The sequence below is a fragment of the Gastrolobium bilobum genome, unplaced genomic scaffold (assembly GCF_033153095.1).
Source record: "Gastrolobium bilobum isolate Gb01-03AN ecotype WA unplaced genomic scaffold, APGP_CSIRO_Gbil_v1 utg18295, whole genome shotgun sequence".
Taxonomy (NCBI): Eukaryota; Viridiplantae; Streptophyta; class Magnoliopsida; order Fabales; family Fabaceae; genus Gastrolobium; species Gastrolobium bilobum.
This window is the reverse complement of record NW_026895292.1, coordinates 52,915-67,428: the sequence shown is the minus strand read 5'-3', so window position 1 is coordinate 67,428 and position 14,514 is coordinate 52,915. Positions and strand designations below refer to the sequence as shown.

At 33.7% G+C, this 14,514-nt stretch overlaps 1 protein-coding gene across 1 annotated transcript; it reads right to left on the bottom strand.

The window, feature by feature from the left end:
• Positions 1–7,807: 7,807 nt before the first annotated feature.
• LOC133304739 (isocitrate lyase 2) lies at positions 7,808–10,768 on the bottom strand. The gene is made up of 3 exons (XM_061504799.1): positions 10,739–10,768; positions 8,017–9,619; positions 7,808–7,902 (listed from the first exon to the last, which is right to left on the bottom strand). Exons 1-3 carry the CDS (start codon positions 10,766–10,768, stop codon positions 7,808–7,810), a joined length of 1,728 nt encoding a protein of 575 aa, XP_061360783.1.
• Positions 10,769–14,514: the final 3,746 nt, after the last annotated feature.

Genomic DNA, 14,514 nt, shown 5'->3' with positions numbered 1-14,514 from the left:
ATAAAATAAAAATTATACATATTTACTTTCTTAGGAAATTAAAAAAAGTATTTAAGATTTTCTTTTCCAATTAAATAAAATAATAAGTAAAAAAAGTTTATTAGAAAAATAAGATTTGCCATATTGTTACAACACCCAAATATTCTTTTAATTATAAAAATAAAGAGTGTTAAATAAATAAAAATTTAAAGCATATGATATCTTAAAAACATAAAAAAAAAACATCTGACTTTTTTTTTCTAAATAATTAAATAAATTAAGAGAACACATTCAAGCTGAAATATAAAATTCTAAAATTATTCTTCTAATAGTTATTCAAAATTTGCTAATGAATACTTTGGGTAGTTAAGGAAACAAAATAAAAGTATTGAATAAAACGTAACTCATTAAATATATTAGCGATAAACTTAAAAATATTTAATACTTAAAATATAAAAATTATTAAATAAAAAAAATATCAAATACTCATTAACTCATACTAAAAGCACACGCCAAAGGTACGTCTTTATCCTCTTTTATCTTATTGCTTCTTTTCTCCATTTCTTAAATACTTGTATCTAGTTGCCAGGTTCAAGCTTGGAGGGTTCACTTGATCGTAACAGTCTTTGACATATCCCTGGTCCTTTTCTTCTTCCTATCACAAGCTTATGTAGGTCAATATTATGAAAATCGGGTTGACCGGTTCACATCTAAACCGGATCCCAAACTGAGGAATTAGACCTGGGATATTATGACTGAAGCTTGCAATGTTTACCAAAAGACCAACTCTATTTATTGGTTGTGATACTTTTAATTTTATTATATATTATTGTATATATTTAATTCAAATCAGCAATCCATCATTGAATCGGTGATTCATCAACCAATATCTCGTGACGATAATTAATCCGAGAGTTTATGACCCTTGATAAGTTCAAGAGAAGTTGGGTCTGACCACACACAGTTGAACATGATCATAGTGATGATTGAATGAGGATTGCAACTGGATCTGTTGTCTTACTACGCAGGATTGATATCTTTGAGATAATGGTTTTGATGCTGGAGAAATCCGGTTGTCCGGAACATATAGGGGTAGGTACTTGCAATGCACTTCGATGCTCAAGTCAATATAGAAGCGATGAGCTTAAGTAAACTGGAAGAAAGTGATCACACTTGGATTTTGAGTCTCTTTTTTATAGTAGCGACATGACCTGCTTATGCCAACTTAGTATGCATTCTTATTGGTGGATTGTGAAGGCTTTGTCAGTATATTCTGTATGCGGGATGCCTTTGGAGCACTACAAAAATTCAGGTTATTTGTGGAGGTCATATTCTCATATTGTGGAGGTCTTTAACCCCCACAAAAGACATTTGTGGCATTCACCCAAACCCCCAGTTCTACCTTCGCCACAACATAGTTTGTGGGGGTTTTGTGTGCAGTGCCACAATTTGTTAAAATATTTTTTGGAGGTTCGAGACCCCCACAAATATTTTTTTGGAGATTCGAGACCCCCACAAATATTGCACTTTCTAGAGGTTTAAGACCTCCACAATATATTTAACTTTCTGTCACCCATAGACCCCCACAATATTGATCACTTCTTGGAGGGCATAGACCTCCACAATTTGTTTATTATATTTAAAAAAAAAATGAGCTTACGAGAAATGATTTTATTTAAATAATAAAAGACATCAATTTCAAGTATAAATTTATTTGTTATTTGAAAAAAATTATACTTTAAATCTTGTAAGTTCCCATTCAAAAGGTTATAAAGCCTCCACAATATATAGCTAATGACAAAAGAGCCTGAAAATGCTTTTCTGGATCTCCACTCTCCTCAAATTCCTGAATCAATTCAGTAAATCATAGTTACAAACAATTCCATCCAAACAAATGCTTTGAAGAAGAGCTCCCAAAGGAGAAAAGCAACCTTGCAACGTGTTGGATGCACACCCACTGTGCAGAAAAGTCGTCCTATAAAAAAAACAATAAATCATCAAATTACTGAAAAGCCACAATCTGCATTTGAAAGTCATATAGAGAAAATGACAATAACATGACAAACCATCTGTTTCTGCAATTGCAAGCGCTTCTCTTGATTCCTCAAGTGACCCACCAGTTACCTGCAACACAAATAGCAAGTCCTGACCGTAAACCACCCACACATAGAACACAATTTACATTTATGGGATCAAGTTGATAACTTTATACAAACAAACAGAAACAAATGCCTTCATTTTGAGCAGAATTATCATTTTATACCGCCTCTGTACAAGGGAATCACCCCTTCAGGCTCTGGCACTTTTTTAGCACAAGAATTCATATTCATTGCCTTAAATCACAGAAGAATAAATCGTGTTAATTGGTGCTTGAAGTTCTATAGGATAATAGGGTTTCAACTTTTAATTTCATAAACTAACTTTCAAGCCTGAATTTCACTTAATCTTCTCAATTAATAATTAAAGCACAATAATGAACCCTCATAATTAAAAATTCACATTATGGATTTCAAAGCTTCCTCGACAAATAGACAAGTAATTTATATATTACGAAAGAGGAAAAGGGTATACAATAATTCGGTGGACACCAGCAGCCCAAGCCCTGCTCAAAACCGTTGGTATATCTGCGACGTGACATTGCTTGCCGTTATAGATTCCCTTAAACATGCCATCTGCACTTTTGAATTAGAGAGAGAATATAATAGAATAGAATACATAAAACAAGTGTTTGATTAAATTCCTGACCTGTGAAGTTGACGGCTATATCTGTAATTTCTTAATCTCTTAATTAAGAAATTAAGAAAATAAGAAAATTAAAAAATTAAGAAATTAAGTATATTATATGTGTGAGTAGAGTACAGTACCTAATAATATAAGTAGCAAAGAAAGGATACTCACATAATATAATGTGGTTGGAACCAAAGTCACATATGACTCATTCAATGTGATGACCTTCAAGCGAGGAACATCAATAGGAAATGGAACAACACCTAATAATATGAACTGAAATTTAAATGCATCAGATTTAGGAGAAGCCTAGTTTACCAAACAACATAAGACAATTTTCGTATGCAACCAAGTTAAAAAAATGGACGAAAGTAGCAATCAATCAAAATGATCAAATCAAAATCCCCATCTTTATTTCTTATCCAATAATTCAGCATTTATGTCCATTGTCACAGGATATGTACAGTATAGCTCAAGTTCTCGTCCATAACAATATACATTTCAACTATAAGAAACAAAGCAATCAAGTTATAATATTTTTCGAAATAAATAATTTTAAAGAAATAATTTCACAACATCAATATTACGAATCAAAATTTCAATAGTATCAACCAATGCACTGAACAAGAATGAAATACAGTATAATCAAATAACCTAATTCAAACACGGTGTCGGTGGTGGAATTGAAGTCATCGAAGATGTCCTTTGTTCTTTCAACGGTCTAATATATGGTAAGGAAGCACAACTGGACTATCATCCTAAGACTAAAAAACTTGCAAGAGACATAAACAATAGACTCCAAATTAATGCAGTTCAAACTCACACCCTACCTCATGCAATCTCATTTTTTTTATACTCTTCTTCTCATCCATTCCCTCTCACATTCACTGTCTTGAAACATCCCAAATGAATTATGAAACAGAGAACCCTCTTCTCTTCTTCTCTTCTTCTCTTATTCACTCATACATCATCATAAATGGTGAAACGAATATCAACATTTATATATTCTAATCACAGGTAAGAAGATAGGGACTCACGACGGCAGTGGCATCGTGCAAGACATAACTGATGGTCCACATAAGTGATGGTCCACTCGCCTCTTTCCTGAACACAAACAATCACAAAATCACAGTAAATCTCATTGAGTCAATTCATCGAACACCTCATTCGCAAAACACAATTACATAAGAGAAATAAGAAGAAGAAGAGAAACTCCCAGTAACTCCCATTGCTTGAAAACTTCCTGAGAATCTGCAAAAATAAATGAATAAACTTAGGAAATTACTAAAAAATAAAGAAGAAGAAGAAGAATGAAATGTGTTTAACAAGCATTATGAGAACGATAAGAAAACAAAGATAGCTCACTCTTAATGCGCGAAGCACCCATGGCATGTCGAGCACTTGCTAATTCCATCGAGCAGGTGGCTCAAATATCATTTCACAATCATCTTCAGCTTCACGATCTCACTGGATATTAGCGATGGTGAGAAAAGCGAGGACCAGGTTGGAGCAATTTCAAATTTGAAACATGAATTTGAAAATTTTGAATCTGAAAAAGGAGATATGTAAAATTCAAAAGTCTAAGTAGTAAACAATAAGAAATTGAAGCCGAGTGAGTTACCATAACTCCAATGACTCTGGGTTTCGAAGCATAGGAAAATGAAGTTATCTGTGAAGAGAGAAATCTGATAATGAATGTTGAAGTTCTGAATAAGGGGGAGGAGACTTTGTAGCTGCTTAGTGGAGTTAGTGCTACGTTGCTGTACACAAATTTTCTTTTTAAAAAAAAAGTATAAATTTTTTAAAACACCTTTTTGCATTTCATAAAATGTAGAAAGAGAATATAAATTATAAAAAAAAAACTATTATGCATTTTTAAGCAATTTAAAATAGCAAAACATAATATCAATTTGCGGAGGTTTAAAACCTGCCAAAGATTACATTATTTAGTGGAGGTTTTCTTAACCTCCACTAAAAAACCTCCAATAATCACCCATTTTTTTGTAGTGGAGGGCCATGATACATAAGTTTAGCTGTGCATGATCTTTAGGCATTGGTTATTAAAGAGGCTCATGAGTCTTGAGTTGTTGTTATTTCAGTTATGCATTCGCGTCATTGCGTGTATTCATGATATGCAAGTTTTCTTATTGATTAAGTCTTTTTTGGATTACATCCAGGTATCCTCACAGCCGATAGTCATGAGACTAATTATTGAGTAAGTTTTCTTTGTCTTTGAGACTTTTGGACTATTATTAAACTGGACTCTTCATCTCGTTTACCATGGGATATTGAGTAATTGACTATATCCATAGCAGAGGCGGATTGACGCTGTTGCCTGTGTTTGCACATGCAGACACAAAAATTTGAGATTTTTTTTTTCAAAGGGGTGGGTGATTTAGGTCAAGTAAAAAAAAAAGATTTAGGAAGATTGAAAAGAAAAAAGTAAACATAGGCCCAACCATGGTAGTTAAAATCGGGATCTTACCTAAAATCTGAAGGAGGATAAAAAATTGTGGGTTCGTAATAATTCGACAAGTCTCAATGAAAGATAACTTTCTATATTTATTTTATTTTTTATTGTAACAGCTTATTTGACTCTTGATTATTATATTTTTTTATGTTAAGTTAAAGTTTTCTTTTCTTTTCTTTTCTTGTTTATATATTTTTTAATACATTTAAAATTTTCTTTAAAAAAATCTTCGGGAGCACTGCCCCCAAACTCCCACATTAAGTGTGCATACATACAAAAAATTTCCTGAGTCCACCACTGATCCATAGGATTGTGTCCTTGCAAAATCCTTTTGGAAAACTACTAAAACTTCTCATGACTAATATAATCTTTTTTGGCTTATTGCTTGTAGTTATTATAAATAGAGTTGAATTAATTGCTATTGCTATAAATAGCAACCCAACATAAGTTTCAATATTTCAATAAATTTCTTTCGGTAGATTTTCCTCACTTTGTTTCCAAAATTGAACCAGAAAGATTTTCAAGGCTTCACGAGCTTCACGTTTCTCCTAAAACATGCTGCATTTAGAGCAGTGCCAATGACTAACTGCAATCGGATCAGATTTTCAGGCTTCTGTGGTCATCACGTTGAGCTTGGAAGAATAATCATTCCTATGTCAATACATGTATGATCTATAATGAACTACGATTATACATTGAACAAAAAAAAAAGAGAGACTAATCATGTATGTTGGGTTTATTGCATTTTTTTAAAAGAATTTATTAATTGATTTGTATCTATATGATTTCAAAAAGATTCGATGAATCTGATTCCAAAGATGACTTTATTTGCACCAAACTAAGTTTCGGAACATGAACTGAATAATAATATTAGTATTTGAAAAGTGGAAAAAGTTATATTTATAAATTCTTACAAACTATATTATGTCTTACTGGTAATATACTATTGAGTAGAGTATTATCGATCAGACATAGTGTAATTTGTAAAAAAAAATTATCAATATAACCATTCTCTTGAAAAGTTAGTTAAAAAATAATATTAGTTATTAAAGCTCTGGTATTTGTCTTAATCAGGGTAGACTAAATGGTGTGCTAGGCACCCGCTAGCTAGCCTTAATTTGGTATTTTAGAATGATGATTCGAATACTGTTCACATTAATATTTTATTGTAGTAGAATGCCAGATTCCACCTTCAGAAAATGAATTGCGATTATCATCCCCTAGGTCAACACGAAAATAGCGGAAATCTAAAGATACCACCACAATTAAAAAAATGTTGAAAACAAAATAAAGAAAAAACACTCACACAAATAGATAACATATTATTCTCTTACAATATATCTAATTGAAATCCCATGTTTTCTTTATCAATTTCATGGTAAAGCACCGTTCAAGGATGATGTAAATTTTTAAAGATTACTTTTACTATGGAAGACTGTTTAAAATATTATTTGGTAAAAAGCAACAAAATCTATAGTGTAAATTGCATATTAATTAAAAAAGTCTATATTTATCACGAAACATTATGAGTATATATATGGAACTGCCAAAAAAATTATTATAGTTAAATGGATTTGTTTAGAGTTAAGAATTTATAATATTTAAAAATGAGAAAACTTAAACTTGATTAAATAGCTCATTTTTCAAAATAACTTTTACTATCTCGAAAATGTATTTGAAAAAATGCTCATAAAAAACCAAAAATATCTATGTGTTTTCTTCAATTAAAAAAATATAATCCTAAAAATAACAAAATTCGAAAAGAAAGTCGATAAGGCTCTTGGAAAGCCATAGCTAAGAGTAATTTTTAAAATATTTTTTTTTAATTTTTCTTATTTTTTGTGCTTCTAGTTAAATGCTTGGTGGAGAAGAGAGATAATAAAAATGATGTCTATTCCTCAATAGAAAGGCCAGTCCAAAAGGAAAGATGGGCCAATTAAGAAGCACCTATTAAGGTAAAGTCCGTAATCATTGTCATTGGCACTAGGCTTAGCCATTATACTTCAGCCATCCTCCAATCCACTCACAAGTCCCAACACTGCTAGATTGTAGCTTTTGCCTCTTGATCACTTCGAAAGATCATTGTACCTCCTCCTTAAGCTCATTTTATCATTCAAAGACCAATAAGTCTTAATTTAATATGGATTTTCTAAAAGAATATTTTTCAATAAAAAAAATATAAAACACTCTTGTTAACTAATTTATGACACGTGTTTTTAAGTGATATCTAATATTTAGTGCAATTGTTTTTTAGGTTAAATTAAAATTTTGATCTCTTTACATTACTCTAGTCTCATCCCTGTACGAAATATTTTGATTCTTGTACATTTATTGGATTCAAGAGTGTGCAAGAAAAAATAAGAAGGGAGAAGCGGACAAAGTAAAATATGTTTAACAGTAGGAGTAAAACAAATTACATAACACACAAACAAGTTTTCTTTATTCCTCTTACCCACCAGGCATAAGAGTCTGAACAAGTAAGAAATAAAAGAAATTATGCAGCCAAAAAATAGCAGAATGATTCAATGGCCTATTTAATTATGGTGGACATTTATTCCAATCCAATACAGGAATTGGTTTATTTTCCCCAAGTTCCTCATTCAGCAGCATAGTTCAGCAGAAGTAACTCTTTTACATTCTGGCCTTAGCAACCACCATACTGCCTCTATCAATGTCAACAGTTCCTGGCCTAGTCCATGTTTCTTTAAATTGCTCTTCAGTTACTCCTGCAAAACAAACATATAAGGTGGCAAAAAAAATATTAATCAAAAACTTTCAATCTTTTCACTTAAGTTTACATAAAGAAAGCATGGTAATGTTGGTGTGTATGCATGACTTGCCTTTTCCCATTGCAGCAGTTGATGCTACACCTCCTTGGACAGTCTTTAGGTACCTGTCATAGTAGTTAGCACCAGCCCATTTCTGATGAGCAAGTGTGTCAACCCCATTGTTTCTCTCTTCTCTCTGAATCCTTTCCACATAAGCCAACATTCCCCTATTTGCAAAATCCCTTGCAAATGTTGAAGTGATGAGTGCATTAGAGTGTAGACCACCCACTGTGATGAATTGCCAGACATATCCCAACTTTGCAATCCTTGGAATGAAGTCTCTCATTTGTTCATCAGTCATGCCAGAAGCATCCCAGTTGAAAGATGGAGAAAGATTGTATCCTAGCATCATCTGAGGGTGCTTTGATCTAATCCCCTCAGAAAACTCTGTGCATTCAGCCATATTGGGACTTGCTGTTTCCATCCATACAAGATCAGCATGTGAAGCAAAAGCACAGCCACGAACAACTGCTGCATTCACAGACCCTTTGAACCTGTAAAACCCTTCTCTTGTTCTAGGCAAGTCCCAGTCCCAGAAGAGGTTTCTTACCCCTAATCTTTCAGCAATGTCTCTACCATCCTCATTGGAAAGACACTTGTCATAACTTGAATAGTGCATCCACTCATTCAACATCCTCCTTTTCTCTTCCCCTCCAATGTTCTGTTTCTTAATTGCATCCGCAACTGCTTCTGAGAGAGTCTTCAACTGTGCCATTGATAGCCACTGATCCTCCAAAGCTTGAAGCTCAGCACCACTCTTGCCAGCAGCCATGCCTTGAGCCATAAGAGTTGCCAAGCTCTTCCCCTTAAGGCTTGGGTTGGTCACACCCAAGATGAACTGATGGTCCCGTGTGTCAATATTGGATTGAATCAAAGTAGCAGCATCTGCATCAGTTCGAGCCACCAAAACTGTTTCCACCCCCATAACATCAAATTGCAACCTTGCAGCCACAAGCCTATTGATATGCTCACTGATGGCAACTAGCACTTTCCCTGCCATGTGGCCACATTTTTTTGTCACAGAAGATTGGTCCTCAATGTGGATACCAGCAGCACCACGCTCCACAAAGAGCTTACAAAGCTTAACAGTTGCTGTGGTGCCACCAAAACCAGTGTCACCATCTGCTATGATTGGTCTCAAGTAATCAATATAAGGGGTTCTTGCTCTCTCTTCCCTGCTCATGCTCATTCTCTCCTCTCTTTGTTTCCTATCATGGTATTGCTGAGCAAAGAATAGGTGTTCAACCTTGTTGGGGACAGTGTCATAAGGGTAATCAGCAAGGTCAGGACCAGGTTCATTGGTTGTGGTGTGAGTGGAAGAGCATTGCCACCCAGAGACATAAATGGTGTCCAAGTGCTTAGCCATTTGGGTGACCTGAACGGGGTCAAGTGCACCAAAAGTCCTTGAGGCAGTGCCATTGGCTTGGTGGGTCTTGAGAGTTCTCCAGAGCTTTTTAGCCACCTCATTTGAACCATAGGTTTGTCTGAGGTTGCCTCGTAGGGCCACCACATCTCTAGCTGAGTATGATCTTTGTGTTAGCCTGAACCTCTCTGAGTTCCACCATGCTTGCACCTCTGCCACTTCGGCTTCAAACCTTGCTTCTTCTTCAATTATCTGTTCATTTAATTTGAGTTAACATTTACTAAACCATGAAACCAATATGATTCATTTTTTATAAGTTAAATTTCACAGGTTGAGTTGACACTTATTGTACACAAAGTATCATGCTATTATTATAATACTTTTCTTGTATGTCATAGCTTTTAGGACCATTTTAATCTCTCAAGTATAGAAATCACAGATAGAGGAATCAATCATTTCCTCTCTTAAAAAGACAATCCTAAAACTTTTCTTCTTTTTGTCCATGATTGCATAATCAGAAATCTGTAAAAAGAATGTTCTTCAAAAATCAAACAAGCTATAATTGCAATATATATTCTTCAACTGCTAGACAAAAATGGAAAACAAAATTTGTGATTGAAAAAAAACTAAAATGAACGAGGTTATGTAGAACAATAATTTTGTATTTTCAATCATTGATATTCGTATAATCCTAATCCAATAATTATTAATATAATCAATTAGACATAATTACCACATTTTCCATGCATAAAAATGCTTGAGCTTTTATTTTTTACCATCACTGATTACGGATCAACCAAAGAAAATAATAATGAAAGCATAATGCCCAATAGGATTGCTGACAACTTAGGATGTGGGTTTGTGTACTATAAGGTTCAGACATATACAATCAAGAGTAAAATAAAAAACGAATCACAGAAGTTAAATTAATTGGAGTCCTTTTTTTTCCTGCCACCAGCACAATGTAACATGAACAATTCCTGGAGTTGGGGCCATTCAACTTATAAAACATAAATCATATAAATTATGGCCAAAATTCAAACGCAAAATAAGTGTTGTATATGAACAACATTTTCTTCTTTTTTTAAAAAATTTCTCTATTAATTTATCGATTAACTCGACTAATCCGATTGAGTCGGGTAAGACCGCGACAAAGTTCTCCCAAATAAATTTTTAACACAGCTGCATATTCCGAACTCAAAGAACTATTATTTTGAGCTTGGCATTAACACTCAAAGAACTAATTCAATAAATTTCCAATAGACCATAAATATTAAGTACATAAATCTAGCTGTTGCACAAGTTCAAGAACTAAGAAAAACCAATAAACTGAGAAGAAAGCAAAACAAGAGTGCAGGGTATTGAGCTTACGGATGAAGGCACTAAGAATGATGCAGCCATGGTCAGAACTCTTTTCTTTTTAATAATGTTACTTCAACTATGAGAAGCTAATGCTTAAAGTTCCTTCAAGCCCCTCAATTTATAAACGGAAGGGTGATCATGCCCCTCGTAAGAATGGTAAATTAGATGACATTGTGGATAAGAGAAACAAACAAAAAACCAAAAGTTTTATCTTCTCTCATTGAATATGTCGGAATTGTTATCCTCAGGAAAATTGCGAAACATGGCGCACGAAAGCTGCATTCATTTGCAGGCACGTATGGTGGTGGCACTTCGCTAACTTTCCTGTGCCACTCTTTTTGTCATCTTTCATTTAGTATGATGTCACCACTATACTGCAAAAGCTAACTAAGTAACTAATTCTACTTTAAATTATTATTATTATTAGAATTTAATGTTTCACATGTCAGATAAATTTATCTTCTACACATACATAAAAGTATGTAATATTCATATTTTTTCTTTAGAAAAAAGTTTCCCATATGAATCCATATGGACTCCATATACTATTATGTGTATAGGAGATAAATTTATCTCCAATAATATGAGAAACATTAAATCTTTATTATTATTAGCCAATATTAAACCCTTATTATTATTAGCCTAATTTTCTTGTCTCTGTTAGATGCAATGGCAGAGTCAGACAAACTTTCAAAATAAGACTAACTTACAAGCTTAAATAGTGGTCTTAAATTCAAATTTTTAGAAACACGTACGGCTGTTATTTTTTTATTTTTTTTATATTAATCAAGTAATTGATGAACCGATGAAAAATAAATTGTAACTCATTTTCGTTTTCTAATTATACTAATTTAATTACTCAATTATAAAAAGTGACATCAAAGTCAGTGTTTTAGAACGTTGAGAATACTGTTGATGGAACCACTGATTTAGGAATTAAATTAATGTAATTTTATATGAGCAAGGGACTAAATTAATGTTTTTTTTAATGATTGATAGTCCGGTCAACTTTTTTTTAGAAAGACTGAATAATATTATATGTAATTTTGAAATATTAAAATTAAAGTTTGTTTAAAGAAAAAGAATTGATCCGTGGCTTCCATTATTACTATTATTATTGGTCTTGTTCCGTGGATTGGTAAGACTCTGCTAGAGTACGTGAATTCGTTCGTAAGAGTTGAATTTTGGACTGTAGTTTGCTGAATGTAAAAGGGATAAAAATAGGTATGGGACTATTGTTGAAAGGAACTGGTGGATCAGGTAGTGGATGATATATATGATCCACTATACTCTTTTCTTCTAGGGATTCGCAACATTTAATGATAATAGGTTTAGTTCCTAAATAAATGATTGAGAGAGAAGAGAACACAAGAATTGTATCGTATATTTGATCAATTATAAGGGTGGTCCATAATTGCTGATAGGGATGATGTAGCAAAGATGAGGTTTTGAGCATTTCGAGACAGTCATGTTTCCACGTTTCTTGGTGAGTTTGAACTCCGGCCCTTACTCCTTCCATAGATATCCTTACCCCAAAAGTGGTAACATTTTTTATTCTAACGTTGCCCTTTTTCTCACCCCGACATACCTATCTTTTAGGCCTTTTACTACCAAATTCGAACGAGGATTGGTCATATCATATGGACTTTGAAGACCATTCCTACTATCTTATTCTTCTCTTTGTCATGGGTGACATGACATTTTATGGGATGCCATTGTGTGTGTGGGGAGCTTTCTATATAGGCAAACTTGGCAATAATGGGATGCCATTTTATTAGACAGATTTCTTATTTGAAGTGCACTACTATTTCAGCTCAATATAGCTCATGTCCATTTAGGAGTAAAAATAGAGAGGTATATTAGAATTGTGTTTTAGATAATAATATATCAGCAAGATGGTTTCTAAGATACTTCAGCTAAGTTGAATCAGTTGAATTATCCCAATATTTAGGAGTTTTTTTTGCAACTGCAGCCAAAATCATGTATATGGGACTAGCCGTTCCATTTGGAATCGGTTTTTTCTGAACCAAACTAAATGGGTTTAAACTGATTCAATTCAAAGAATTAAAATATTTTATTTTACTTAAATTGTTTTTTTTTTCAAATGATTTCGAAACTGATTCAGAATCGATTCATGGTACAAAACAATTCATGATTTATGGCCGGTTTCAAAAGAGTTTAAAATCAGTTCAAACATGCAAACTAATGTTGATGGTTGAACATGCAACTTGTAAGAACCTGCACCGTTAATTAAAGAAATCAATTAATTAAATATGAGAATTAGGAAATAATTTCATAATTGACCTTAATAATTATTATGAGGCTCTAATAATTATAGTAAGTGAGTAAGAATGCTGAAAGTCGCTTTTTGGAAGAAAAATGCAGATACCAGTTCTGCTAGTTGGTATAAATGCGTATCGATAAAGTATCCCGGAAAATTATAATAAGTGCATGATAATTCCTAGAATAATATATAGGACTTGTAAAACAAGTTTCAAGTTAAAATATTGAGAAATGGTGCCAGAAACTGATACTGGCTATGAAAAGCGCGTACCGGAAAGGTGCTCCGAAAAATAAAAATAAAAAAATGATAACTCTTGTAAAGTTGAGTAGGTTAAGAATCTGAGTTTTGGGATTAAAATGCTAAGCGTAGCAATTAAATTTAATACTGCGTGTTTCATTTTAAAGTGGTTATATATACTAACTTAGCGCAAAACTCTAGGCCATAATACCTCTTCTACGTGGGTGTGGTGGCTGGTCAGCTCTCCTTTCTACTGTTCCATTGCATTTATTCTCCATTCTTGAGCGTTGAGACCATTTCTTTCACAAATTCTTCTCCAAATACTTGGTGAGAGTGAAAGTCATCCTTGGTAAGGGGTGGTGGTCTTGTTTCTGAGTTTAAGAGTCAGTGTGAGGGAGGTATGGTTGCTGACTTGCTGGGTTGGGTGTTGAGGGGCTTTGTTCCTTGCTTGTGAGGCTTCAAGGAGCAATCTTTGTAAAGAAAGAACCTTGGAGGTGTGTTATTTTCTTTTCTCTTCATAGTCAGAACTGTGAGGACTTGGTGGGAAGCTCTAAGAGTGTTTATTTGCTGAGTTTAAGCTTGGGTAAGCTTCATCACCTTTGATCATGAGTCTAAGTGGTTAAAAATGGAACCTTGATGCATGTAATGAGCTAAAGATGATAACCTAACGTTGGGTAATGCTTAACACACTTAGAAATGCATGTTTAAGCTTCTGTAATCGGTAAAAGTTGGACCTTTGGTTTAGATTTTCACAAAATGCAGAATCTGGGTTCTGTCGCGAAATATCCGGATATTTGGTTGTGAATATCCGGATATTGATATCCGGATATGGGGTTTTCTGATATCCGAATATGGATATCCGGATATGCATATCCGGATATTGATATCCGGATATGTCCCCGACATATATCTGGATATTCTGGGATTTCGAAGAACAGTAGCTGCACTGTTCATACAGTAGGCTATTGGGGGTTTGTGGACCCTAGATTGATGAAGTGGAACTTCTGTAATAATTGAACTAAGTCAGAATCAAGTGATTAAGGGCTTATGGCTTGGAGAGAAGCCTTAAGACGTAAAACGTAAAGAAAAGGCATTGTCTTTAAGTTGTATGCTTGTAGAGTATGATTAATGATATATTATTGGTCCATAACAGATTGTGATACTGTTGTGTTTGGACTTTGAGATTGTGTGGAATCTTGGCTTGGATAGCTAGCTTGCAAGGTAAGCTTTCGTGTCCTCGGTTTAGCCATGTTGTGGTTCCATC